The sequence below is a fragment of the Sus scrofa genome, chromosome 4 (assembly GCF_000003025.6).
Source record: "Sus scrofa isolate TJ Tabasco breed Duroc chromosome 4, Sscrofa11.1, whole genome shotgun sequence".
In the NCBI taxonomy this organism is placed as follows: domain Eukaryota; kingdom Metazoa; phylum Chordata; class Mammalia; order Artiodactyla; family Suidae; genus Sus; species Sus scrofa.
The window spans coordinates 19,639,706-19,667,517 of NC_010446.5; the positions used below are offsets into that span (position 1 = coordinate 19,639,706).

The following is a 27,812-nucleotide window of genomic DNA, read 5'->3' on the forward strand; positions in this document are numbered from 1 at the left end:
TTCTTTCTTTCTTTCTTTCTTTCTTTCTTTCTTTCTTTTTCTTTCTTTCTTTCTTTCTTTCTTTCTTCCTTTCTTTCTTCCTTTCTTCCTTTCTTTCTTTTCTTTTTCCTTTCTACCACCCTCCCCCATCCCCATCTTTCTCCCAAACCTTAGCCACACTCTTACCTGAGGATAAAAGGTAGATGGCCATTGGGAAATCTCATAACCTTGTGATTCTGTAACTATATCCTTGGACCAAATCTACTCCTAGGCTTGATTTTACTGTCTACATTCAGTCTGTAAGAGATAACTGGGTCTAATTGGATCCTCAGGCTTTAATCAAAACAGAAGGCATTAATATCTCATCATGAAGTTCTTTATGACTCAATTTAGAAAAATAAAGCCACTTTTTAAATAAACACTCATCGTAGGAGCTAGGAGAAACAGTGTCTAAAGATGTCTCCTGTTAAGGCTTAAGACAATAATGCATGATTCCAAAAAACTCAGAAGAGGCCCAAGTAATCCAATAGAAATCAGGGTAGTGATCACCCTTGGGGGAAAGTGACCTGAGAAAAAATAAGAGGCTGTCTGTTTGCTGTTAATGCACTGTTTTTTGAACTGGGACTTGACTTCTTGGTGTTCATTTTGTGAAAGTTCATCAAATTACAGATTCATGACTTAGGTCTTTTCTGTAGGTATGCTATTCATAAACAAAACACATGTTAAATATGCTCTGGGGAGATTGATGGAGGACATTCTATTTTTCTTTCACAGGCTCCCTCTCCTGTTGCTGCCAGAAAAGTATCATTATTTTATAATTTAAAAATAAAATTAATCAGAAAGTCAAAAAAAAAAAGGGGGGGGGAGGTGGTATAAGAAGGACCAGCAGGCCTTGGATTGGAGAACAATGTTATAGGTGCTTGGAAACAGAGAAAATTGGGTTCTGCCCGGGTGGTGCTTGGCTGATCGGGTCTTGGGGAGGACAGAGTGGAGCTGGGATGCTGGAGCCTAAGTAGCCTGGAGCTGGGCACAAGCCAAAGAGGACACAGGTTAAACCCGTGAGCAGTCAGGAATCAGGAGACTACAGACAGCCACAGGCAGAGTAATATAGGACTCCAAAGTCTGGGTGGGCAGGTAGTCATAAACTGAGACTGCCATGGGGATGGAAAACCAGGCACCAGAAACTTGGCAAGCTCTGTGAGCACAGGCATCGGTAACTACACACCTTGATAACAGGGGCCAAGCCCTGTTTATGATGTCGTTGGAAAGGCATGAGCCCAAAGAATCTGACCTCAGATCCCTCCCTGACCATACCCTGTGACCCTGAACTTCTAGCCCAGTGCCCTGATGCCTGGTATAGAGAAAGAAGAGATGAATCATGCTGGAACCCAGTTTTTATGTGCAGAGTAGGGATTGTACCTGTTTCACAGGGTTGCTACAAGAACAAGATGAACGTAGGAAAGGTATCAGGAAATACCTTACATGCCTGGAACAGATGCTCCATAAATTCCAGTTCCTCTTTCTTCTGTTCAGTAATGATCTTCCATATTTGCTTTCTGCTGGGGCGGGTGACAAAAAATGATAACAGGTAAAGGCAAGTGGTTCACGTGGAGTGAAAGGGAAGTGAAAAGCAAGAGAGAATGATTAATACTGATCCAAGGATGGGAATTTGCTTGGTTTGGGGGATATATTTAAATTGTTGGTACCTTTCAGAAGCAACTTCCAGCTGGACATTCCTGTTAGAACAGGATTATAAAATGTTTTCTATTTTGAACTAAAATAACCTCCTGCTTAAAAAAAAATCCGGGTCAGTTTCTGTTTGTGGTCCCTTGACTTTATTTTGTCAATGAAGTTTCCTTTAGGAGGGGATGACAGTCTGGTGGGAAGTGCATCTATATACGTAGGCAATGGACAGGATGCAGAGACAGAGGAATTGTCTTGAAGACGTGTTTGCAAAGCAAGTATACTGTCTTTACATGTGTTGTGGCTTGGTTTTTCTGCTTTTTATTTTTTCCCCTTTCTTCCTTCCTTTTCCTTTCTTTCTCTCTCTCTCTTTCCTTCCTTCCTTCCTTCCTTCCTTCCTTCCTTCCTTCCCTCCTTCCTTCTTTTTTTCTTTTTTTTTTTTTGTCTTTTTAGGGCCGCAGGTGCAGCATATGGAAGTTCCCAGCCTGGGGTCAAATCAGAGCTGCAGCTGCCGACGTACACCACAGTCACAGCAAGGCTAGATCCTAGCTGAATCTGTGACCTATACCACAGCTCATGGCAACTTGGATCCTTTAACCCACTGAGTGAGGCCAGGGATAGAACCTGTGTCCCCATGCATACTAGTTGTGTTTGTTATGGCTGAGCCACTATGGGCACTCCCTGGGTGGGTTTTAAAGGGGTGGTTGAGGAAGATAACTTTCCACTACAAAAGTTGTTCTAATAAATTCTGATAATGCTATTCCCTTGAACCCTCAGTGATCCCACGGCCCCTCCTCCACACAGTAGTGCCCAAGGATAAAACCCAGACTCCTTAACATGACAGATAAACCTTCATGATCTACCCTTATCATGCATTGGTCACTTCTCCACTCTTCCCGCACTAGCCAGAAGCTAAACTAAACCATTTAAATAAGGTCCCAATAGTATCCCGTGTTCTCACTGCATCTTTGTAAGTAGTATTCACCCTACCTGTTATATTTTTCTTCCTGCACCCAGTTTATCTTTAAACTTCTACTTGTGCTTTACATCCTGGTTTGGAAGTCACTTCTTCCAGGAAGTCTCCCCTGAATCATCTAAGTCTAGGCCAACTGTCCTTTTCACCATGTGCATCTACAGGACCCGTACTTAGTAATATTGAAGCAGAAAAAAAAAATCACACTGTGTAGAAATTACCTAATTACTAACCTTTTTCTCCCACAAAACTGGATGTTTAAGGGACAAGAACTCCCTGGTCAGCTCCATAGCATGAGCATCTGAAAGACAGTAGATCTCCAATAAATATTTGTTACATACATAAAAGAATGAACTGAGTTTGAACAAAAAGTTTCCCAATAACCGCAAAAATAACCCAAAGCAGTTTTGGTGGTAATAAAGCACATACTGAAATATCAACGACTTTTGAATAGAACTAATTTAAAGTTGTGCAGATGCCAAAGATAGCCTTTACCCCTGAGCTGGTTTTTCCATCTTCCATCTTGTCCTCCTCTGATTGTTGTCTCTACATGACAAATAGAAAGAAGTTCCTAAAACATAGAACTGACCAAGTTCTTTTCCTGCTTTTAGCCTTTCGATGGTTGACTTCTAATTCTCATAGGATTAAGTCTACTTAACATAATTTAAAGGTCCTTTGTAAGCTAACCCCTGCTCACTCTCACAACTCATCTTTTACCTCCTTTCCCACCATTATTAAGCTCTATGCTCAAGTCAGGTAATACCTTTTTTAGGTCTTTAGATATGCATGTTCTCTGCCTTCACACCAGCTGAACCAGTGGCCTTGGCAGTACCTGTCCTTGCTTTTCATTTGGCTGATCTCAGTTTAGGTTGTCATATTCTCCCAAATCTCTTTGCTGAGCCCCTGAGACTGAATCTTCATTTGTCCTATAGCCACAACTCTGAACTGCTTTTTTCTGCAGTTGATTACCTTTCAGCCCCTGTACAATATGCTGAATAATGTCCCCAAAGACGCCCAGGTCCTAATGTCTTGAACGTGTGACTGTGGCCTTACATGGTGAAAGACTTTACAGATGTTTAATTCGGAATCTTGAGGTGGGGAGAGTATTCTGGATTATCCAGAGGATTCTAAATGCGATCATTAGCATCCTTTTAAGGAGGCAGAAGGAGATTTGACAAACAGAAGAAGAAGGCAGGTGATTACTGAAGCAAGATGAGGTACAGCTGGCTTTGAAGATAGAGGAAGAAGTCCATGAGCCAAGGATATAAGTACTGTACTCTTGAAGCTGAAAAAGGCAAGAAATATATTCCTGTCCAGAGTCTCCAGTCAGAGCTGGACCCTATCTACACCTTGATTTTGCCCAGTGACATGGATTTTGGACTTCTGACCTCCAGAACTCTAAGAGAATAAATATGTTTTGTTACTGGGGTTATGCTAATTTTTTACAGTAGCCATAAGAAACTAAAACATTCCAAATCCACTTCCTGCCAAGTCCTCTGGTCTCCATGAGAAGAGATTTTTCTTGAAAGCTCCTGGCCTCTTGTTCAACCCTTATCTTTGAGTTTGGTCCATGAGTAGAACTCATGAACTCTTTTCTGCCCTACACTCTTCATGTTCCCTTTCCTCTTAAGACATTATTTTTCTGCCTCACTACCACAATCAACAGCTTTGTGAGGACAGGGCTCATGTTTGTCTTGTTAATCTTGGCATCTTTAACCCTTTGCCTGGGGCCATACTATTGTAATGAGTTCTATAAAATTACCCATGTTGGACCATTGACAATCGCATGTGATTCAACCTAAGAGATTCTTAATAAAGATGTGTTGAATACATGCAACTAACTAAATGAGATTTTCAGTCTCAGGGGCTGGTGCTGAGCCCCACTGCCTCCTCTTGCAGTTCCCTAATGGGGGAAGCTAGAAAGATCATGTGGGTGAGGGAGTTCCACCGCTAGAAGCCACTTCTCCTGTGACTTCTTGCTCTGTAACTATTAAAGCAACAACCAATTACTGAACATGAGCAAATCCAGAGCCCTAAGACAAAGATCTGGAGTCTGGTCTTTGTCATATAAAGTGTTTTGCAGGAATTAGCTCATTAATCCTGGCAACAGCCTTGCAAGTCAACGCTGTTTTATTCTCACTTTATAGACAAGGAAATTGAGACAAGAGTTGAAGTAGCTTGCCCAGGGTCATGTTTCTTGCTAGTGACAGTGCAGGGATTCAGTATGACTCCAAACCGTACCCTCCACTGTCTTTGAGAAGCACATGTTGTGGCAGAAGCATTAGCAGCACAAGGTGACATATGAGAAACGTGTGTGTGACTTTCCTTTCCTCAGTGGGTGACTCTGGGACACAGAACGCTAGGGGGGTTAATATCTTGAAGTTCATGAAAGGATTACCTACCACATCTGAGCAGAGTGAACCCCGTTCTTTGTGGAAAAGACACAGGTCTGCTGATAACTCTTTCTCCTGCAATGCAATAAATCATGTTTTCTGCAAGCATTGAAGCTAATATTTCTTGCCAGAAAATGCACATTTTATAAGACCTGTAAGTTTAAACAGTTTAGAAAGGCCACAGGAAACAAGAGGCAAAGAGAATGGGTCTGTCTGAAGATAAAGTAACTGTATACAAAGCTTCTTGGAGTCCTAATACATTATTAGAGTACATCTAAGGATTTAAACTATTATTGTGCCAACATTGAGTTCAGGATATTTTCCCCCTCAGATTTATTACGGTATAACTGACAAATGAAACTGCATATATTTAAGGTGTGCAATGTGATGATTTGATATACATGTAATTGTGAAATGACTACCACAATCAAATTAATTAAAACATCCATCACTTCACACTCTTACCTTTTTTACTTTTGTTGTGACAACACCTAAGATCGACTCTCTTAGCAAATCTCAAGTGTAGAGTATTATTAACTCTAGTTTTCATGCTATACATTAGATCCCTAGAGCTTCTTCACTGTATAACTGTTAATCTGTATCCTTTGACCAACACCTCTTCATTTCCCCCACCTTCAGCCCCTGGCAGCTACCATTCTAGCTTTTGTTTCCATGACTTTGACTTTTTAGATTCCACAAGTGACACTGCACAGTGTTTGTCTTTCTTTGTCTTATGATAAATACATTTTGACTTATGATAAATGTTTTCCTATTTTTACATTATAATTTCTTGAGCTCTATCATTTTGCAAAATCAAACAAGGTTTAGCAAAAATATGCCTGGTGGGTTTTGAACAGTAGCAGTGGTAGATGTAGCCCTGTCTTACTTGCAACTTGAATGCGCTGATTGAGAACTCAGGGCTTTTGTTCTAAGGCTGTTGTTCTAGTCTCATGAGACTGAAAACTTGACACCAGTACATTTCTCCTTGTAAACATTTGAAGACAGAAATGCCTAAGATGTTTTCCTATAGTGTATTTAGTTAAGTTTCTAAACATCAAGAGACCACGTTTACAAGGCAAATGAATGATGCCACAGGTAAGGGAATCTGTGTCTCATCTCCTGCTGTGTGCTTTCTCACGGAGTAATTTCCTTTTTCTTTTTGAGGGAAGCACTGATGTTTAGACTCTCATTGCAATACTCACTTGCCATTCCCTTCCTTATCACTCCAGAAATGAGACAGGGGGTGAAGGGCACTCAGGACCCATGTTTACTATATGCATAACTGTGCAAGTGGAATTTCTGATTCAATTTTGTCAAGCACAGTATTTGTTGAAAGTCAGCTCTTTACAAGACACATTGAGAGCCACTACACATGGCAAAAGCTGTTGATTGATGGCTATTCCACCTCTTCTAGATCACATCAAAAGTAGAAAGGACAGGCTGTGAACATTTATACCTGGAGGTTGGGATCGTGAATGGAGGTATGCTTCTCTGGGCCTGAGTTCATGCTCAGGAATTCACTCGAATGAGTGAGTTGGTAAATATTTATTGTGTAACTATTCTGTGCCTGTCTCGAGACACAAGTGCCACATACTTAATTCAGTGGGCATGCAATGCGTATTTATAGAATTTCTGTCATATACCAGGCACTGGTGAGCATAGGGAAGTCAATTCACAGGAATGGAGTCTGCTTCAAAAAATGCATATGACAACCAGTGCAGAAAGATGTGACAACAAAATAAAGTCAACAAAGAAGCAGATACCAGACTACAGAGGCTTGGTCAACTCGATGTTCAACACTGGTTATTTTCATTTGCTTCTCCAAACTCTGTTTCTCCCTTCACCCTGCTCTGCCTCCAGGAGGCAGGTCTGTAATTGCTCCTTGATGGCCTTCCTTTCCCTTCATGCTGTGGTTGGAGTAGAAGATTGAAGAAAGGAGCACAAAGAGGTTAAGATACTTATCCCCATCTTCTGCCCTGGGAGGTTACTGCAGGCTGGCTGAGCAAAAATTGCACAGTTTCTATCAGGTGATGATTTAAAGTTCTAATTTCTAAATTCCAGTAACTACTCTCTGATCGAGCTTAATTAAGCCTTAGGGTTCAGCTGACTGTTACAAGCTGTGAGATACTGTGGTATCTTGGGCTTTCCCTCGCCCTACTGACATTTATAAATGTTTCTTTCTTCCTCTATTCATAGATGTCTCCCTATGAGCCTCTGACACCCAAGATGGTACAGTCCCTGAATTACCAGGTGAGGCAGAGCCTTCTGCTGACCTACAGTGAACCATTGTTGGGTTAAGCCTCTGAAGTTTGGAGGTTAATTTGCAGCATAGCAGTGCTTCATACAGCTGAAGCAGCGTGTGAAGGTCTTAAATACCATCCAAATATACAGGATTAGAAAAGACCATCCGGAACGGTGTGGTTTTCTCTAAAATAAAAGAATACATTTGGTAAAGGTATGAGGTGTGTAACTAGGCTGCATGCTTGAAGGATAGCTGGAATTTGACAATACAGGGTGGCTAAAAAAAGATGCCTTCTTAAATTGCTCTGGGAAGAGCTGGGCATAGGGAGGCACCCAGCACCTAATGTCTTCTTTTGGCCCCTCCTGGGGGTGGGGTGGGGTGGGGGAGTCTACCCCAGACATGCTGAGGGGCCCTGGCCCTGACGTACTCCTGAATATGAACACAAAACAGTGTGGGAAACATGCTTATCTTCCTTTTCTATTGTTTTCCTTCAGTGGAGAGTTGAAGCTCGCTAGAATATAAAGCAGTTTAATTCAAACAGAGGAGTTAAACTTTTGCCAGAAATCTGGCTTAAGGCACTTTAATCCGCATGGATATTTATACAAATCCACAAACTATTAAGCAAACCCATCAGGCTTTGAATCACCTTAGGCATGAGCTGTTATTTGTATTTTGTTTCGTCTTCAGGGCAGTGCTCAGACCCTAACATCAAGACTCAGGGACCATTTTTAATGAATGAGTAAATTTATGACAAAAAGAATAAGAACAGAGAAGAGTAAACTAGGGTAGCTCTCTGTATTTCTGCGCACTTTTATTTTTAAGTAAATGTACAAGAATGTTTCCAGATAAATGAGTGTTTTTCCTTAATGTAATCACCTTGGGGATGGGGTGAGTAGAGGGCAAAGACGTTTCAGCAATGCTACTGCGTTTGTATATCCCTTTCAGAGTCAGCCACACATTCTCTTAAGTCCTTTGGGGAAGGATTTCCTTTTTGTGAAATTGCTAAAAGTTATGCAGAATCACCTTTTGTATGGAAGGTGAATGATCAAAGTAGGTAGTACAATAGGTATATTTTATATATGTGTTTATGCATGCACTCATAAATACACACACATATATAAACAATGTGTGATTACAAAGTTAACAAGGTAACTATATTTTTTTTCCTGATGACACTCAGATAGGCTTGGAAATCATCAAAGTATGGCAATTCTGAACAATGACAGCTTGAAAAAATGAGCATATAGTTTCCCAAGGTGATTTTCTGAAGAATAGCAATCTTTCGAATCTTGAGTTTCTACCCTGATGGTTGAATAAATGGTACTGCACAGGGCCTGATATTTGGTAAACATTCAATACAAACTAGTTGAATGAAATGAAAGTATAATTTCTTATAATTATACCTCAGCTTTCCCCTCCCTCCCTCCTTTTCCCTCTCGCTTCCTTCTTTCCTTTCTTCCTGCCTCGGCCCAGTAACTTTAACCGGCTTTTCGCAAATGATCTCTTTCTTGTTTCATGGCTTTCTTTTACTAATGATTACTTAGAGTTACATTGTACCTGGTGTTTTCTTTCCCCTTGAAACAGTCCCCAACGCCCCCTTTCCTTGGTAACCAGTCTTTATTCCAGAGAAAAGTTCATGGAACATAAGCCCAAAGACGCCAGAAACCATCACCAGCCCACCTGAGGCCAGCCTTGATGACTTTGAAATGATCTATGGGGGAAAAGAATGTAGACACCTGAGTTTTATCAATAACCCGTTTTTTGTTTGTTTGTTTTGTTTTTTTGTCTTTTTGCCTTTTCTTGGCTCCAGCAGCAGGTTCCCAGGCTAGAGGTCGAATCAGAACCTGTAGCGCCGGCCTACACCAGAGCCACAGCAACGCGGGATCCAAGCCGTGTCTACAACCTACAGCACAGCTCACGGCAACGCCGGATCCTTAGCCCACTGAGCAAGGCCAGGGATCAAATCCGCAACCTCATGGCTCCTAGCCGGATTCGTTAACCACTGAGCCACAATGGGAACTCTGATAACCCTGTTTTTTGAGCTAAACCTGTAGACCCCTTGCTATTCCAGCTCACGGGAGGACACGGTTTTGAGGGCATCAGCCTGCTTGGCCTGGCGGAGCAACAAAGCTGTTCTTTCTGCTCCACCCAAAACTCTGACTCTGTGACTTAATCGGCACTGGCGTACAGAGGCTGGGTTTCGGCTACACACTACCTTCCATCCTTTCTTCTTTCCTTCCCTCTCTCCCCTTGAGCTTTTGCACAATTCACGGCACCCTCTCATTGTTGGTCTGGGGAAGATGCTACTTTTAAAAATATTTTTTTTTAACATTTTCCCATTATTTTTGATCTCCATTACTGGTTCCTCCCTGCTCTGCTTGGTGCCTTTTCAAATACACTGGCTTATGTTTTCAGATATATAGGTGTCTGTAAAAATGCATAATGTTGTTGGTGAGATACATTTTTTTCTTCTATTTTTCACTCCGCATTATGTTTTTCAACATATTTTCATGTTGCTGGATATGTCTCTAGGGCATTACTTTTAACTGTTGCATGGTATACCCTTGCATCTGATGATGGATACTCACGTTGCCTTCAACTCCCTGCTACAATTAATATCCTTGTCATGTTTTCTTATGGAACTATGGATGACTTTTGTCTCTGGGGAGGGTGCCGACAAATGAAATTGCAAATGTAATTCCTCTGTGTTGTCAGATTTCTCTTCAAAGAAGCTATAAAACAATGTACTCTTATAAGTAGTGCCTAAGAGTCCCTGTTTCTTTTCTCCAGGTCTACAGCTTCACTTGGAATTATCCAACTTTCTTATTGCCACCAACCCAGTGGACATAAAGTAGTTCCATTTTATTTTAAGTTGCATCACTCATCCTACAGGTGAACTGAAGTATCTCTTTATATGCTTATGGTCCCTTTGGGGATCCTCTTCTGAATTGCTTATTCCTATTTTTGCCTCCTCCTCACCCCTGCATGGTCCCATGTCTATCACCTTGTTGATATGGCAGAGTCCCATATAAATCTAAGGTTTTTTCTCATAATCTAGATCTACATCTATTCTTTTCTAAGTAATTCATATTCTGTGACCTTCTGTTCTTTTCTAGATTATTCAGTTTATTTGAGATAAATGATGCTAATTAACAACATATTAGGAGAGTTTTAATGAATCAAGGCCATAGTCTCATCTCTCTTAATATTTGTTCCCAATAAAGGTATGCTCTAGGTAACTTCTGCCATTGACAGAAACTTCTTTCTTTTGAGCACTTTATTATTTTTTTAAATTAAAGTATAGTTGATTTACAATGTTGTGCCAATTTCTGCTGCACAGCAAAGTAACTCAGTCATATATATATATATATATATTTTTTTTTTTCCATGATGGTCTATTCCGGGAGATTGGAAATAGTTCTCCATGCTATACAACAGCACCTCATTGCCCATGTATTCTAAAGGTAATAATTTGCATCCACCAACCCCAAACTCTCAGTCCATCCCACCCCCTTCCCCTCCACCGTGGCAACCACAAGTCTGCTCTCTATGTGACACAGACCTCTTTCTGATGTGCTCCTCACTGACTTCTGTTTTATGACTAAGGATGTCATGAAAGCTACTAACAAACTTAGAATTGTCTAGGAGGTGAATCTTTCAGTCCTAAAGACTGAAGGTTAAAATGCTAAATAAATCACTATATCTAAAGCAAATAATCACAATGCTTTTGGAGTTTATTGTGTCTGTTCACATGCTTTTTTTTTACTTAGCACCATATATTAAAACCTTTGCATTTTATTTCAGAGTAATATTATATCTGAGGAGACTGGTAATACAAAAAGAAATTTCTTCCAAGGGTACATCATCCTTGTCTCCTGAGTAGGCAAAGAATTAAAGATTAACCTGATGGCAACAAAAGACCTAGATCATTTTTAGGTAAGTAATTATGGGAATATTTCATGACAAGTAACCATCAGTGCAGCAGCAGCTCTTTATACTGATTTCCTTCTTATTTTTATGTTTTTTTAAACAGCCAGCAGATTGTTCTAAATTCAGTAACTTTGGCTGCATATATCAGCGCTCATGAAGAATGAACTTAGCAATTTAGTTAACATAGAAAAGACATGGACCCAACAGGGGGCTTCTTAGACCGAAATACCAGTCCCATGTTATCTGACTTCTAATTCAGTCTTTGGATTTTACCTTTCGCAATCACGTACTAAGAAAATATATGCACAACCTCAAAGTTGAGAGTTACGTTTTATCAGATGGACAAAACTGTGGACTTAAGCCCTCGAGGCAGCTTCTCAAGGAACCCTGAGAAAAATGCTCGGAGGAGGCGAGGGGGGAGCTAGGATATACAGGAGTTTTGCAACAAAGGGCAGGTAGTAGAAACAAACGATTACTGTTAATAATGGAAAACAAGATACCTCAAGTTAAGGAATTTAGCACTTTTCTCCATATGGGAAGATGCAAAAGTCTGGGCTCACTGAAATCATTCCTTTGATGTGCACCTCAGCTGTCTGGAGCCAGTATCTTGTGTTTTTGCATCCTGACTTTCCTCAGGGCTCACCTTAGGAAGTGGCTGAGATATGATGGCTGCTAGATGGCAGGTATTCTTTGTTTCCTTTCTGAGTTCCCTCAGGGCTCACCAGCTTACCCTTGGAGGTGGCTGCAATCTCTGGCGATGGTGACATCTTTTCTTTACTGATATGGCAAGCTCTATTTTATTTCTCACCATCTTCTTATACATTTCAAATTGAACTGGACACCTCACTGTTCCTCAAGAGCCCCAGTACATTCTTATGTTTATGCCCCTGGTCCTGTAACATCCCCTTCTGGGATTCCCACTCCTTCCTTCGGAAATCCTCTCCATCCTTGAGGGCTCAAAAAGCTGTCCAGGTGCCAGTCCTCCACGATATCATCTCACTACCATTCCCAGACATGACCACCCTCTTCTGTTAAATCCCATGGCATTTAAGACATGCCTCTCACATGGCACTTTTTAAATGGTCTATTTCCTGGAATTCTGCCTCTTGGAGTATTTGCATTTGTTCACAGACTAGAGTTTAAACTCCACAAGGGCAGAGCTTGTTGGGTCTTATTGGTCTCTGGTACCAGCAATACCTGACTTTGAGCCTTTCATGAAATAGGAGTTCAAATAATAATTACTGAATATTAAACAATTTCCAGATCAATGAACGGTGAAAAGTATTGCACAGAGGATGGGGAAGAAACTGCTTCATATTTCCAGTGGACCAGGATGACTGGCAGTAAAATCAGTGAAGCGTGGGAAAGAGACAGGCTTCTCGGTCCACTTTCCTGCCCCACATTTTGAAGGTTGTCTTCCTTGACCAGGTGCCTCAACCACTTCATTTCCTCATTTGTATAATTGTGTCAATAATATGACTCACCCAAATAGTCTCAGCGAGGATTAAATAAGATAATTTAATAATGTGAACATAAAGTCAAAGTTTCCCCAAATGTCCCTCTATTCATTATATGTTCGTTCAGTAAGTATTATTTTGGTTAGGGTTTAGACTATAACTAAGATGATATTGGCTGTAGATGGCATTTTGCCTGACTAAATGATAGCCAGAGATGGAAAATATGTAATAAAAAACATTGGAAGGTAAAATGAAAACCTAGTCAGTGTAATTTGAGTTCTCTGTTAAAATAGAATGTCTTCAAGTTCAAGAATAAAATTAGGAAATGGTCTCATATCAGAGCCATTTCTTTGCATATTACTGTTTAATTGAGCAGTATTTTTCCATCTAAGAGTCTTTTAATAACCAAATGGACTCTTTAGATTTGGTTGGAATTCTAGGTTTGGCAATTAGGTAGGGAAAAACTTTCTGATTTCATCCCAATTTTCCAGACCACGCCTTTTTCCAATTTTATCCTAAATTAACTATATACTTGAACATACATGGAGTACAGTGTCAAGAGCAAGTTAATTCTATTAGGTGTTAGTGCTCAGATCAGCAAGCACATTCCCAGAATTATTTCCTAGTTTTCTGCCAAATGTATAAGAGGAGAACAGGGGAAAAGAGAAAAACAAGACTTAATCACCAACTTACAGGTTCAGCATAGGAACGTGGAGAAATGGGATACAGATTTGAGCTCCAGAGCCAAGCAGATGGACCCAAATCCTGCCTTGATCAATCATTGGTTGCATGTATCTTTCAGCCTTTTATTTATTTTTATTTTTTGTCTTCTTAGGGCTGCATGTGTGGCATGTGGAAGTTCCCAGTCTAGGGGTCGAATCAGAGCTGTAGCTGCCAGCCTACAGCCATAGCCACAGCTGCGCCAGACATGAGCTGCATCTGCGACCTACACCATAGCACAAGGCAACACCAGATCCTTAACCCACTGAGCAGGGCCAGGGATTGAACCCGTGTCCTCATGGATACTAATTGTGTTGATTACCACTGAGCCACAATGGGAACTCCATGTCTTCCAGGTTTTTAGATGCTTCCTTTGTCTACAACATGGAAGTAATATTAGTCGGCTACCTTATAAATCTGTTGTTTGAATAGACTATGATCCAGTTGGTACTTACATCACAAAATAATCTTGATAATTAAAATTTTTGAGCTCAGAAATGCATCAAAGTGCATTCACAGCACTGCAAGTTTGAGGGAAGAGATCTGTCTTTGCACACTTGGTGTCAAGACCTATACATAGTAGTGAGTATTCAGTGTAGTCAGATGTAAAGAAGAATTTAAACCATATTCTGTGGATACAGAGTGCCTCACCTATCATCTTTCATACTCTGTATGTATAGTCATCTCTTAGCAATTCTTATTTGGAATATAATAACATTTGATAAGAACCCAAGATCCAGGAATCCTGCAAGAGCTGGCTAACACCTCCATGGATTCAAGAAGGCATTATGCCAAAGGGATATTCTAGGAAAAATACCATTGTTTATTTTTAAAGACTTTCCACCAAATCCCAATAGAGTCTTATCATACAATGCCGTGAGAAAGCCTTTAGCATGGGCTGTAGTCAGCAGGACAGCTGGTCTGCTTGGCTTCATTTCTCTAGGTCTACACCCTAATCTCAGCTTTCCATCTTAATGTTGTGATGATGAGTAAAACAGATCCCAAAGAAAAGAAAGGAAAGCAATGATTTATTCATATTTCTTGTACTAATAATCCAGCAATATGGCCTAGTTGTTCTTGGACTTGATCCCTGTAAAGCAACAAATCTTTTGTAGGGTAGATGTGTAAAGGTGAGCCCTGAACACGAAATGCTACTTCCTTGTAACTGTCATCATGAATTGAATATGCATTTTCCCCTTTCCAACTGAATATATTGTAGGTCTTCAATTCAGCTTAGTCCTTACTAGTTTTGAAGCAGTTATATTATCCCTCAGAATTAATTTGTTTATCTGGGAATGGAGATCTAGGTTGTTTGGGGCGGCGGGAATAAAAGATTATAGAAGACATTTTTGGAGCTTAGCCAGTACTTGAAAAGTGTTAATTCTCCTATGAAAACCTTTTCAGATTAATGTCCTCTTCCTATAGTCACCTTAAGCTTAAGAAAATTTTGATATAAAACAAAAGGCAGGGGTTAATGGGGCATATAGGAAAACCAGAAGATCTCAAGATAATATACCAACTGGATATCTACTCTAGTGAACACTCGTTGCCTTTTCTGTCCAGTCATCCTTCCTTCCTTCCTTCTGGAAATTGTTTCTCCATCCTTATTCCCGCCTGGGAAATGGCATTTCTCTTGTTGGAGCCACCTGGTTTAGATGGGAGCTGCCATTCCCAGCCACACAGAATGCCCAACGTGAAATAATAAATCGTGAGTGACAGCACTCACAGACTTGCGCTGACTGGTCTAGGAAAGAACTCTTCACTCAGACTGGACCAACTAGAGGTCTTCTCCCTGATTTTTTGATTTGGGCAAAGAGACAGCGGGAGTCAGTCATTTTCTGGTGATGATAATAGAAGACCGAAGATGGAGTTGCTGCCAGATTCTATGTTTCCTGCTGGTGGGAAAAACTTTCCTAAGAAAATGAAGCCAACAAGTGAATAAATGATGTATAGTACATTCTGGAGACCTCAGAACTTCTATTCCCCATTGGTCCCTGGGCCATATTTGCTCTTTTGGTGGTTGTAAGTCTTCCAAAAAATTTTCCTTTTTGGACTTAACTAGTCATTTTTTTGGCTTGCTGTCATTTTCTACCAGAAATAAACCTGACTTAGGGAATTCTTTTTTAAAAATCAAGACTACATAAAACTTCACTCCAGGGCCAGTAGGTCTGAGAATCTTCCCAGCCAGGAGATCCTGAGGTGTTGCCCTTCCTGAGTCCAAGAAGAACTAAATTGCAATGGATCCGAGACTGGGGCAAAGGAGAAGTTGGGGACTTAGAGAAGAAGTGAATCTTCTAAAGTTATGATCCTGATCACAGAGTAAACAAGGAAAATATCAAACATACGCAACAAACAAAGGGAGTCCAAAGCCAGAGCCTATGACTGGACATAATCATAATAGAGGTCGTATCTCTTCTATGAATGCTGATGTTCAGGTACTGAGACAGAGGCCAGTCCTCCAATTAAAGGGTGACTGTGACTCCACTTGCAGAAGCACAGAGGGCTTGCTGGTAAATGGATAATATGGATATGGACAGAATGTTATCCTACCTAAGTCAATAATTTCAATAGGAGACTGTTCAAATAATAGAGTTTTAATTCCTCATTTGTATTGTCTCTTGGATCAATACATGTACTTCTAGATCATGACAGAGGCTCCTAAGTCAAGGAAAAAATTCTAGTGAAGTTGTATTCCCGCTTTTAGATATTAGGCATATGTAAAAATCTAAATTTACAAGACCATCATTTTCCTACACTGTAGGGGTTATTTTACTCTCCAAAAACTTACCACAGCCTTTCTCTAACCCAAATAAAAAATTTCAGAGCTCCCGTTGTGGCGCAGCAGAAACAAATCTGACTAGTATCCAAGAGGATGCGGGTTCAGTCCCTGGCCCTCGCTCAGTGGGTTGGGGATCTGACGCTGCCATGAGCTGTGTTGCAGGTTGCAGATGCAGCTTGGCTCCCACGTTGCAGTGGTTGTGGTGTAGGGCGGCAGCTGTACCTAGCTCCAATTTGACCCGAGCCTGGGAACTTGCATATGTTGCTGATGTGGCCCTAAAAACAAACAAACAAACAAACAAACAGATAAATAAATAAATAATTTCTTTCCAATATAGTAAAATATGATCCAGTTTGTATGTAACATTCTTGGATATATATCTCTTACATGAAGAAAGACAAACCTATAAGAACAATAAATTGCCTGCCTGATATATTTAATCTTGCATCATCTATAATCATCTGTTATAGATGATGTAAGAATTCAAAGGTTAGACACAACTCATCTCATTGCAGATAAGTTAAATATACTTCACCTTTTGAACAGGTCTCAGACTCATTCATACCTACTATCAAGAGGAAAAGGTTGTGGCATATTTAGATGGTTCTTTAGAACACAACACAACAAAGATTCATTAATACTATGGTAAGGACTATGGTATGGAAAATAGTAACCACCATCTCTTAGATGAGTGCCTTTTAGAATGGAATGCATTTTTCCATTTATAATCTTACTTGAGCCTTACTGCAATCCTTTGAAGCAGGTTTATAGCCTTTTAAAGGATGATAAAATTGAGACTAGAAGATTAAATGTCGTGCCCAAGATTACACATGGAGGTAGTACATGGAAGAGCCAGGATCCATATCTGTTCTTCTTTTTTATAAATTATAGTTGACATACAGTTTGTGTTTGTTGCAAGTGTACAACATAGTGATTTGACGTTTAAATGTATTATGATGCCATGATAAGTCTAATAGTCACCTGTCCCCTACAAAGTTATTTCAGGATTATCGACCACATTCTCTAAGTTGCACATTACATCCTTTGACTTAGGAATTTTATAACTAGAAGATTGTACCTCTTGATCCCCTTTGCATATTTCGCCAAACTCCCCAAACCCCTCCCCCTGGCAATCATCAATTTGTTTTCTAAGAATCTGTTGTCATTTTGTTTTGTTTCATTTGCTTTGTTTCTTGTGACTATTTAGCTTTCCAGTACCACACAGCTGCTTTATAGCAGAATACCTTATCTGCCCTTGAATGAGCTGTCTGAGATACCTTACAAATGACAGTAACAACTTCCTCTGAAGGCAGATTCCTGGTTTCTAAACATGATACTGCATAATTGGCCCAGGACAGAATATCTTGAGAATTGTTCAGAAATTAAAGGGCAAAATCAAAATCAGGGAGTTTCTCAGTTACCTGGCATCAAATTTTCTTGACTCTGATTCTGCTGTCAAATAACAGATAGACACGCCCCAGTTTCTAACTGGTAAATTAACGACTACTGTTTGTCAGTGTTAAACTGATTTAGCAAAATATATTTATCCTTCAATCAGTGGAAGTATGCTAAGGTAGAGGAAAACTTTTGGTTTTTAATTTTGTATGAATAAGTTGAAGAATAAGGTGTAACAATTTAATTTGTATTTAAATATTTGAATATTTTATTACATTTTAGAGGTTTTATTACACTTTCAGAGGTTTATATATTAACCATGAATATCTATTTTTGTGAATCTGAGAGATACATAGCCATTTTTACAGCAATGTGTTTGCATTGTGGACAAATCCAAGGCTAAAAATTCATTAGAGTGAATGGATAGTCACAAGAGATAATGAGACTGCTTTGTTTAACTGATGGATAGATTTGGGAAAGAACAAAATACTATACCCATGGTAGAACTAAAATGCTTTTTGGGATTAATCAGAAGTATTAAGGAAATTTAAAACGTGCTTATAATTTCAGTCAAGAAAAACATTGGCAAAGAGAAAAAAAAATAGTTGATTAGCCGGGCTGCTTAATAACCAGCTAGAAGAAAATGATTCTTCTCTAGTCAATCAGTTATACCATATCACTTCTTTTTTCCAAATTAGAAATTTTAATTATGTATTAAAACACTGTTTGCATCAGAAAATGAATATCATTAGGCTTAACATTTTCTCATTATGGTTCTATATACACATTTACAAGTTTAAAAAAAAAGGCAGCTGTTAGTCACTTCACACTAGAGAATTTTGAGGGGTAGAACATTAAGTAGCCATCATTAATCTTTAAAATTTGTGATAACTCAATCATATTAATGATAGTGACATTCAGAGACTCCCTTAGTGGAAATGTTCAAACTTCTGCTGATTTGAATTTGTGAAAAGATAAAGGCCTATCTGAATAATACTGTTGCAATAGTTGCTTCCATCTTAAAAATCATTTTCTGGTAAGTTTGCCTGCTGTGGTCTTTTTCTTCAGTCTAAGTATGTATGCATAGGACATATGATTTATTACTTCATTTAAATTTGTTATTTACAGGACAAACCTTGCAGCAAAGATTTCATGCTTGGAAAAGTCCGTTCGAATAACCGTTTTGCTTAATTTACAGTGTTGCAATATGCAGTCAGTTTTTCAACTAAATGCTATATTAACAGGATAATTATTTCCATATGGACTTCATACAGTAGGAAAAGCCAGGCCTTCCATGTATTGAATCAGACACTCTGTCTATGTCACATAATTAAGTCAATAAAACATCATACCTGTGCATGCTTGAGGTATAGGTATTCGTAAAAAATTCTTCTCAGACATTTGGCCCATATTCACGGCATTAAGGAAACTGTCTCTTCAGAGAAACCAACCAGTTTTGGCACTTTGTCCTGTCTAGAGTGAGATATTTATGGGTTAGAATCCAAATGTTATTAAAGTTGCCTGGCTACCACGTCTCAAGAGAGGGAGAAGCTGAGAATTTTGACAGCAATTGGCCACTAAGCAAATTACCAGGGCCTTTCTCAACAGCTGGGTGGTAGGGAGTTTTCCATTTTCACCTACCATGTCTCTCTCTCTCTCTCTCTCTCTTTTTCTTTTTTTTTTCTTTTTAGGGCTCCCTGGCTAGGGGTCAAATTTAAGCTGTAGGCCCTAGCCTACACCACATACACAGCAACACAGGATCTGAGCCACACATGCAACCTACACCATAGCTCACAGCAATGCCAGATCCTTAATCCACTGAGTGGGGCCTGGGATCGAACCCACATCCTCATGGAACCTAGTTGGGTTCAATACTGCTGGGCCACAATGGGAACTCCTCATGTCTCTTTTTAATAAAACTGACTGTGGACAAATGCTAAGGTGAATAGTCCTCTACTGCTTCCGAATCACATCAAGTTTGAGGAGCTTTCATGAACTGGGAAAGAGTTAAAAAGTCAGTGAACAAATATTTTTGAGCCCTGATTATACACCCAGGCTATGATCCAGGGGAACATAATGCCTGGGGAGTAGTGATGGTGAAGAAGAACTTCCCTGAGGAGGAGACTGTTAATCTGAGGAAGGAAGAGTGTGTTGGTGCCAAAAAGAGCAGAAGCCTGGTAGGCGGAGCAACTGTGTGATGACTCAAGGAAAAGGGCTTTGTGTGTTCAAGGGTCTCTAGAAAGCTTAATTGGGCCAAAAAGAAGACTATGATATGAGAGGAACAAGAAGTAAGTCTAGGCTAATTCTTACTAGGTCTTAAAAGAATATTAAGAAGTTTGGGATTTATCCTAAGGACAATAGAAAATTAATAAAGGGCCCTAGTTGAGGAACTTTGTAACTCATAATTAGGTTTTCAAGAGATTCTACTACTAGGAGGATAATGGATCAAAGGTGACAGGAGAGAGGCAATATTAGATGTAGGAGACCAATTATAAGACTATTGTGTATTGATTGTATTATTCCAGACAAAAGATGATGGAGACATATACCAAGGTGGTGCCACCAGAGAAGGAAGGGAGGAGATGGAACCATGGGGACTTTTAGATGTAGAATTAGTGGGACTGGGTGACTGGATGTGCAATTTGATAAAGAGACAGTGGGGGTCAAGGATGAACACATGTTCTCAGGAATGCCCACGAGAAACAGAGGAGGATCAGGGATTCTTCCCTGGGAAAGTAGAGTTCTGGGTGCTGTAAGAAATCCAAATGGGAAGGCTGAATGGGCAGTTAAATCTAGACGTTGTGAACTTGGACATAGCTTTAGGCTGGAGATACACATAGTAATGGAAGATTCGAGAATGTTAGGGCTTGTTCAGGAGGCGAGCAGAAAAAGACTACTGGACAGAGGCCCAAGAAACTCCAATTCCCTGTTGCTGTTTGGAGGAGCGTGACCCCAAACTGGAAACTAGTGTGGTCAGAGAAATACAAGAAAAAAAATCAAAAACAAGAGGAAGGCCAAATGAAATGATTGTTTCAAGAAAAACCAAAACCAAAACCTTTCTGTGGAATGAGGCTAAGAGATAACAATGAAATGAGGACTGAAAAAATACACTTTAGTAATATTTACTTTTAAAAGTGTACTTGTTAGTAATGTTTAAATTAATAGTGATTTGGTGAGAACTATTTTAGTGAAATGGTAAAAGAAGGTTAAATAAGGAATGAAAAGGGAGAAACCACAGGAAATGATTATGAACAAACCTGTGAAATTTTGGTGCGGAAAGGAAAAGCATTAGGGTAGTAATTGGAAGGGTAGTTAGTCTTGAAGGAGGAATACATACATAATACATGCATGCATGCATACATATCTGCTACATACATGTAAAGAACAGGTGCACATATTTGACTGATGATGGAGAAGAAAGATAACTAAGCATGCTAAGTTCCTAAGCAGGTCGTTAAAATGATGAAAAGAGAAAACTGAGTATTTTTGTAGATTTCAAGACTGGAAGTTGAGACCAATTTCATCTGAAGGCTTCTGTTTTCCTGAGAATTTGGAGGGTTACCTGAGGTGATCTGCTGAGAGGGAATGGGGGTAAGGAGACATGAAGTTTTGGAGGAAAATAGAAAAATGATTATTGTGAGGAAGCATGCACAATGACTATCATGATAAGGTAGTTCTTTCAATCCATTCTAAGGGCTCAGTGAGAATGCTGAGCACATATTCATAGTGATGTCAATTTACCCAATAATGGGAGTTTCCCCAGCTGTACTTATCAGTGTAAGAAATATGGATAGCTGGATTCTTGGCAATTGGTTGGTTATCTACCAGGGAGAAGCAATGAAAGGACAAAAGAGCAAGGGATACTATATGATCAAAATGAATAGGAATAAAATTAAAGAAAGAAGATGACACCAGGAAAGGTGGAGTCCTTGATTTATTTCCCTTCAGAAAATACACACACACACACTCTATCTTATTTATTCTCCTATATTACTTGTCTTCTATACGTATTTCTGTGTAATATGAAATAGACACAAGAAAACTTAAAAAACCCCAAATCTAGGATTTACCCAATATCTCTCTTCATATCCACTCACTAACCGGAAGAATCAGCACTTCCCTTATATGCCCGGTTCTTTCCAATCATATCTGCTTAAGTCCCCCTATAAGCAGACACCAATCCCAAACCAATGCAGTAGAGGCAGCTATTGTATGTGCTTCTTTCTAAATCCTGAGCCTTTTCTTCTGGCTATTGTTCCTTGTCTCTATCCTGAGTGATTTCTGGTTTTCACCCACTCCCTGATCCATGGTTTGAGGCCCATAGGCTCATCTGCTTCTCTGGTACATCAGTCTTTATTTGCATTGCTATTGCTGCTTCTTTTTATACTTAATTTATGGATATGCTAATAGGATTTAGATAGGAAAGAAACCTCCCCCTTATTTCTTTCTCTAGACTATTGCCCCCAAATTTCTTTTTGCAGACCATCCAGAAAGGGTATGAAGGAGAGAGTGGAAAGTTGGGTGGGTGAGTGAATGAATCATTTTTTTGGTATTTTGGGATGTTTTAGGGTGTGGTGATTCTACCAATGATGCTAAAATCACCTTAAACCCATTGCTCCTGAGACTTAAACATGAAAATGTATGATATTTCAATACAATAGTTCCGAAGGGAGATTTCTAATAATCATGATTTGTTTTAAAAGAAAATGCATGATCTCTCTTATTACTGAGCTCATGAGATGATATTAATTGCTTTATTGCCTAGATAAGAGTCCTGGATCACAATGGCAGGGAAGGAAACTAGAAGAAGTAGCCATTTTTTTTTACCCTTCTGTCACTCTCAAAATAGTTTTCGTTATGTGTATTCAAAATTCCTATCTGAGTTTTGGAATCCACATTATTTAGTAATTTTAGTTACAATAAGATGTACATGAAACATATGCAGTATCAAGCCCCCTTTTTAACAGAAGAATTTCCACTAAGAAATAAAGAAAAACAGTAAAATTAGAGAAATGACAATTTTCTAATTCCTAATTAGGCAGAAGGGCCTTTAGGGCTCACATTTGACTTGCCCCAGCTCCTCAGAGCCTATAGTTCCTTCCCACAGCATTCTAGGGCCAAGAATAACCTGGGTAATGGAAATGAATGATGCGGTTCAAATCCAGTGTCACCACTTTCTACTTGTGAGCTAGAACATTTAAGTTTTAATTTTCTTTATCCACTCTTCTGTCGATGGACAAGATGTGGTACATATACGCAATGGAACATTACTCAGCCATTAAAAGGAATGAAAGAAAGGCATTTTTATCGACATGGATGGACTTAGAAATTATCATGCTAAGTGAAGTCAGTCGGACAATGAGACACCCACATCCAATGCTATCACTGACATGTGGAATCTAAACAAAGGACACAATGAACTTCTTTGCAGAACAGATACTGACTCACAGACTTTGCAAAACTTATGGTGTCCAAATGAGACAGGATTGGGGGGTGGGGGGAAGGCACTGCCGGTTTGGGATGGACAGGCTGTAACATTTGGTTGTGATGATTGTTGTACACCTATAAATGTAATAAAATTCATTAAGTATTAAAAAAAGTGTTAATTTTCTTATCCTTAAAATGTTGCTGTGAATAGTATTTCTCACTCCCTAGGATGAAATTATAGAAGATCTAAAGTGTTTAACATTCATTAACAAAAAGGCACTAATTAGCTACTCTGGTACAGACACTAACTTAACACTCGTTTTATTATAGACCCTGTTCAAGGTGCTAGAAATAGACAGTGGATAAGACACCCAGCCTCTGGCTTCACGGATCTTACATTTTTGCGGTGGGAAAATACCAAACACAGAGCAGAGGCAAATAAGCAGATGATTACTAGTCCTCATAAATACCAGAAGGAAAGTGTCCCATTCTGAGCGGAATGGTCAGGAAAGGCACCTCTCAGGAGGTGCTATTTAAAGAAGACTCAGAGGGGAGTTCCCGTCGTGGCGCAGTGGTTAACGAATCCGACTAGGAACCATGAGGTTGTGGGTTCGGTCCCTGCCCTTGCTCAGTGGGTTGACGATCCGGCGTTGCTGTGAGCTGTGGTGTAGGTTGCAGACGCGGCTCGGATCCAGCGTTGCTGTGGCTCTGGCGTAGGCTGGTGGCTACAGCTCCGATTGGACCCCTAGCCTGGAAACCTCCATATGCCGCGGAAGCGGCCCAAGAGATAGCAGCAACAACAACAACAACAAAGGACAAAAAGACAAAAAAAAAATAAATAAAAAAAATTAAAAAAAATAAAGAAGACTCAGAGAGGGGGACTTTTTGGGTGGGACATGAATGTTTGTGTGAGGATCCTAAAGTTGGGAAGAGTTCTGTCTTCTTTGGGGAATCTGCTATAGCTTAAAATGTGTCTGTCCCCAAATGCTTATATTAAAAAGAATTAACATAATTAATGAATTAACCTTCAATGTGATGGTATTAAGAGATGGGGCCTTGGGGGTAATTAGGTCATGAGGGTGGGGCCCGTGGGAGTGGCGCTGGGCCCTTATAAAAGAGGCCCCAGAGAGCTTGCTCATTCCTCTGCCATATAAGGTCAGGGTGAAAAGAAGCCGTATTTGAACAAGGACGTGGGCTCTCACCAGACATGGAATCAGATGGAGCCTTGGCCTTGGCCTTGCCAGCTTCCAGAACTGTGAGAAATAAGTTCCTGTTCACATGCTACCCAATTCATGGTGTTTTTATTACAGCAGCCTGAATAGACTATGACAGAATCCATGGGGATAAAGCCAGCAGTGTGTCAATGAGCAGCAGAAAATGAGCTTGAAATGATATGCAAAGCCAGCTTATAAAGGATATTTTAGGCCAGGGTTAGAAATGTGGATTTTGTTCCAAGTGCAATAGGAAACTCTTGCACGGCTTTGAAAAGGATAAGTTAAGTGACCCTGAGGTGTGTTTAAATCATACTTTGAATGTTGTTTGGCTTTAGAGTGAGATGAGAGCGGGTAAGAGTGAGAGTGTGCGTGGTGAGAAAGCTGCGGAGTGATCCCGGGAAGAACCAGCGGTGGTCTGGTCTAAGGGAGCCGAAGTGAAGATGGGGAAGGACGTGGATTCCACACGTATTTATGGCGGAATAGAGAGGCCCGGATGGCAGTTGGTGGGAGGGAATGAAGAGGAGAAACTGGAGTCGTGAATATCATCTAGGATCTGGCTAATTCGTTGAGTGGGGTGGTCACACCATTTCCAGAGTTGAGAGGACAGGAGGAGGAAGGGGCACTGACTTGGGAAACAACCAAGTCGAATCAGCAGTTCTTTTTAAGACAGGTTAAATTTGAGATGTCTATAGGACAGTCAAGCATATACTCTAAACCAACATGGGACTAAACAAGTATCATCTTTAATTTTTAATAATAACCTTAATATCTTTAGTGAATAAAATTAGTTTGCAAAGAATGTTTCCTTGGCAATCCTTTTTTTTTTAAGTGGTAAAGTTATTTTTCTTTCTTCCTTTCCCTTTCTTTCTTTCTTTCTCTCCTCTCCTTCTTTCTTTCCCTTTCTTTCCTTCCTTCCTCCCTCCCTCCTTCCTTCCTTCCTTTCTTCCTTCCTTCCTTCTTTCCTTCTTTCTTTTCTTTCCCCTTCCTTCCTTGTCATGGCATGCGATGGCTTGATGTGGCATCTCACTTGCAAGACCAGGGATTGGCTGCAGCAGTGAAAGCACTAAGTCCTAACCACTAGACCACCAGGAAATTCCCCTCAGCAATTTTTTTTTTTTTTTGTCTTTTTAGGGCCACACCTGCAACATATGGAAGTTCCCAGGATAGGGTCAAATCAGAGCTGCAGCTGCTGGCTGATGCCACAGCAACCTCAGTTCTGAGCCGCATCTGTGACCTGCACCACAGCTCACAGCAACACCAGATCCTTAATCCACTGAGCGAGGCCAGGGATCGAACCTGTGTCCTTCTGGATACCAGCCGGGCTCATTGCTGCTGAGCCACAATGGGAACTTCCCCCTCAGCAATTATTGAGAACCTATGATAATCTTAAGTGACTATTCAAAGATTTGGGGATTCTATTTTGGCTAATATAATTTTGTCAAAATTAAATTCAGGGTCCTAAATAATGTCAAAATCTGTTAATTTTTGAAAACCATGATTTACAAAAACATGCAAGTTAAAAAAAGTGTGAATATGAAATCCTGTGTGGCCAAACTGAAATGGAGAGCTAAGTCCAGCCAGTTAATAATATTAGTCAATAAAACTGTACAATTTTGAAAGCCAAATGATAGTGTCTCAGTTTTCATCTTAGCTATAAGAAACGAAAATATATCCTTCTCGGATTTAGTTAATGTGTTTGTTTTAGGTTCCAAAGTACCTTAATAGTATCGTTTTTGAAAAAGCAAATGATATAATACTTTTGCCTCATGTCCTAAAACATTTAATCTAAATCAGTTTAAAAACAGATACTCATTCACACTGTCACTTAAAAATATAGATACAAGACCCCAAAGTGAAATAACTCAAAGTTATTGTTCCCTCAGCAATTATAAGTTGCTTCTGTTCAGCTGATGTTTCTAGTACAATTAAGGTAGAATGTGAAACTACGGGAGTAAAATGATTGCTAGAGGGGTTGTAACTGAGAACTGGATGATTTGACGGTTTCCTTTTCCCTATTATTTAAATAATAAAAGGCAATGAATTTTCTTATTGCTTTTTCAAATAGAAAAATAAAGCTAATGCATCCTACTTAACCCTATCAAAAGACCCAACTCTTGGGTTAAGCAATAATTAGTTTATATGTTATCCCTTGCAGAGTGCTAGGCACACAGGAGGAAACCAATGAATACTTTTAAAATTTGACTAGCTTGAATCTGGTCTTGTATAAGTAGGATGACCACTTGTCCCAACTTGTTTGGGACTGAGAGGGTTCTCAGCACATGACATTTAAATTTTAAAACTGGGACTTCTTCGGGCAAATCTGGAGGAGTTGTTTACACTTTAATGAGTCTAGTTAATTATGGCCCTTGAACGGGGGCCTGGGGGGAGTATTATCTTTACATATGTATATTTTCCCCAGAGGGAGATAAAAAAAGATCATTAAAAATCATTAAAGTTGAATCTGTTGGTTCTAAGATTAAAAAATAGGTCTGGGAATTCTAGCTGTGGCTTCGCAGGTTAAGAACTCTGTACCGTGTCCCTGAGTATGCAGGTTCGATCCCTGGCCTTGCTGTGGCTGTGGTGCAGGCTGACAGCTGCAGCTCCAATTCAACCTCTAGCTTGGGAACTTCCATATGCCCTGGGTAGGGCCTGAAGAAGAAAAAAAAAAATCTGAAAAATAGATTTTATTTGTCCTTTTTAAGGCACATTTCAAGCTAGGACTGTGTCTTGTCCTCTTTATATGCTTGAAATTTCAGAATAATGTCCACCATAGGCGCTTTATGATGATCTAATAGGATGGTGATTTGTCAAGAAAATAAAAAAGAAGAACTATGGAACAATGTAAGAGCTGCTTTTCCTTCCTCCAGGCCCCTGACTTTCAGATTTACATGACAATGGAAAATGCTTTATTAAATTTATTTTGGGAGAAAAAGGTATGAGAAATTTTCAGTTCCAAGACTGACCCAGAAAGTTTTATGAATCAGAATGTGATTGCTTGGTAATAAAACAATTCTTAATCTAAGCTAGAGTTTGCTGTGTTGCTATAACCAAGTCAAATTTTAAGCCCACCTTTTTTCTTTTTAACCATTCTTGAATGTATTTTTTACTGTTTAACTGAAGCATTCGATATGCAGGTTTTAATGAGACCCAAACTTAAAGAAAATATTTGCTTTCTGTTCCTTTTCATTAAATGTTTTAAAAATAAATAAAACTAATCAAACCAGTTAGTCTACATTCTTGGTAAAGCATTACCTGTTTCTTGACACAAGGAAGTAAAAATACATAATATATATAAAGAAGTTTTGGATCAAGGCCATATGCCTTACTGCTTATGTTGGTATTTGAGATCAAAGATCAAAAAACTCCCTCTTTAATCTTCCATATTCTTTCATCAGCCACATAGAGATTCAGTGGAGATGCTAGTTATACCTGTGAACACTGTTAAAGTTTTATTGTAAATGAGAAAAGGAGCAATTCAGAAATGTTTGTGGGTTATCTCTTTACGTTGTGTAAGAGTGGGAATAGATGAAAACTGTCGCACAAGAGAATTACGTATAGGATGCCAAGTAACAGGTGCAGTGTTTATTGCCAGTGGAAGGGGAAGTTTCCCATGTTGCTTA

The 27,812-nt window shown here is 39.6% G+C and overlaps 1 protein-coding gene across 1 annotated transcript in view; it reads right to left on the reverse strand.

Annotated features, from left to right (window-relative positions):
• The window catches only part of MAL2 (mal, T-cell differentiation protein 2), a 65,160-nt gene extending 46,170 nt beyond the window's left edge, over positions 1–18,990 (reverse strand). The window contains exons 1-3 of the mRNA XM_005662876.3: positions 18,904–18,990; positions 2,869–2,936; positions 1,457–1,535 (exon numbers count right to left, since the gene is read on the reverse strand). Coding sequence (XP_005662933.1) covers positions 1,457–1,483 — 27 coding nt within the window. The 5' untranslated portion in view covers positions 1,484–1,535; positions 2,869–2,936; positions 18,904–18,990. The remainder of the gene's footprint in view (positions 1–1,456; positions 1,536–2,868; positions 2,937–18,903) is intronic.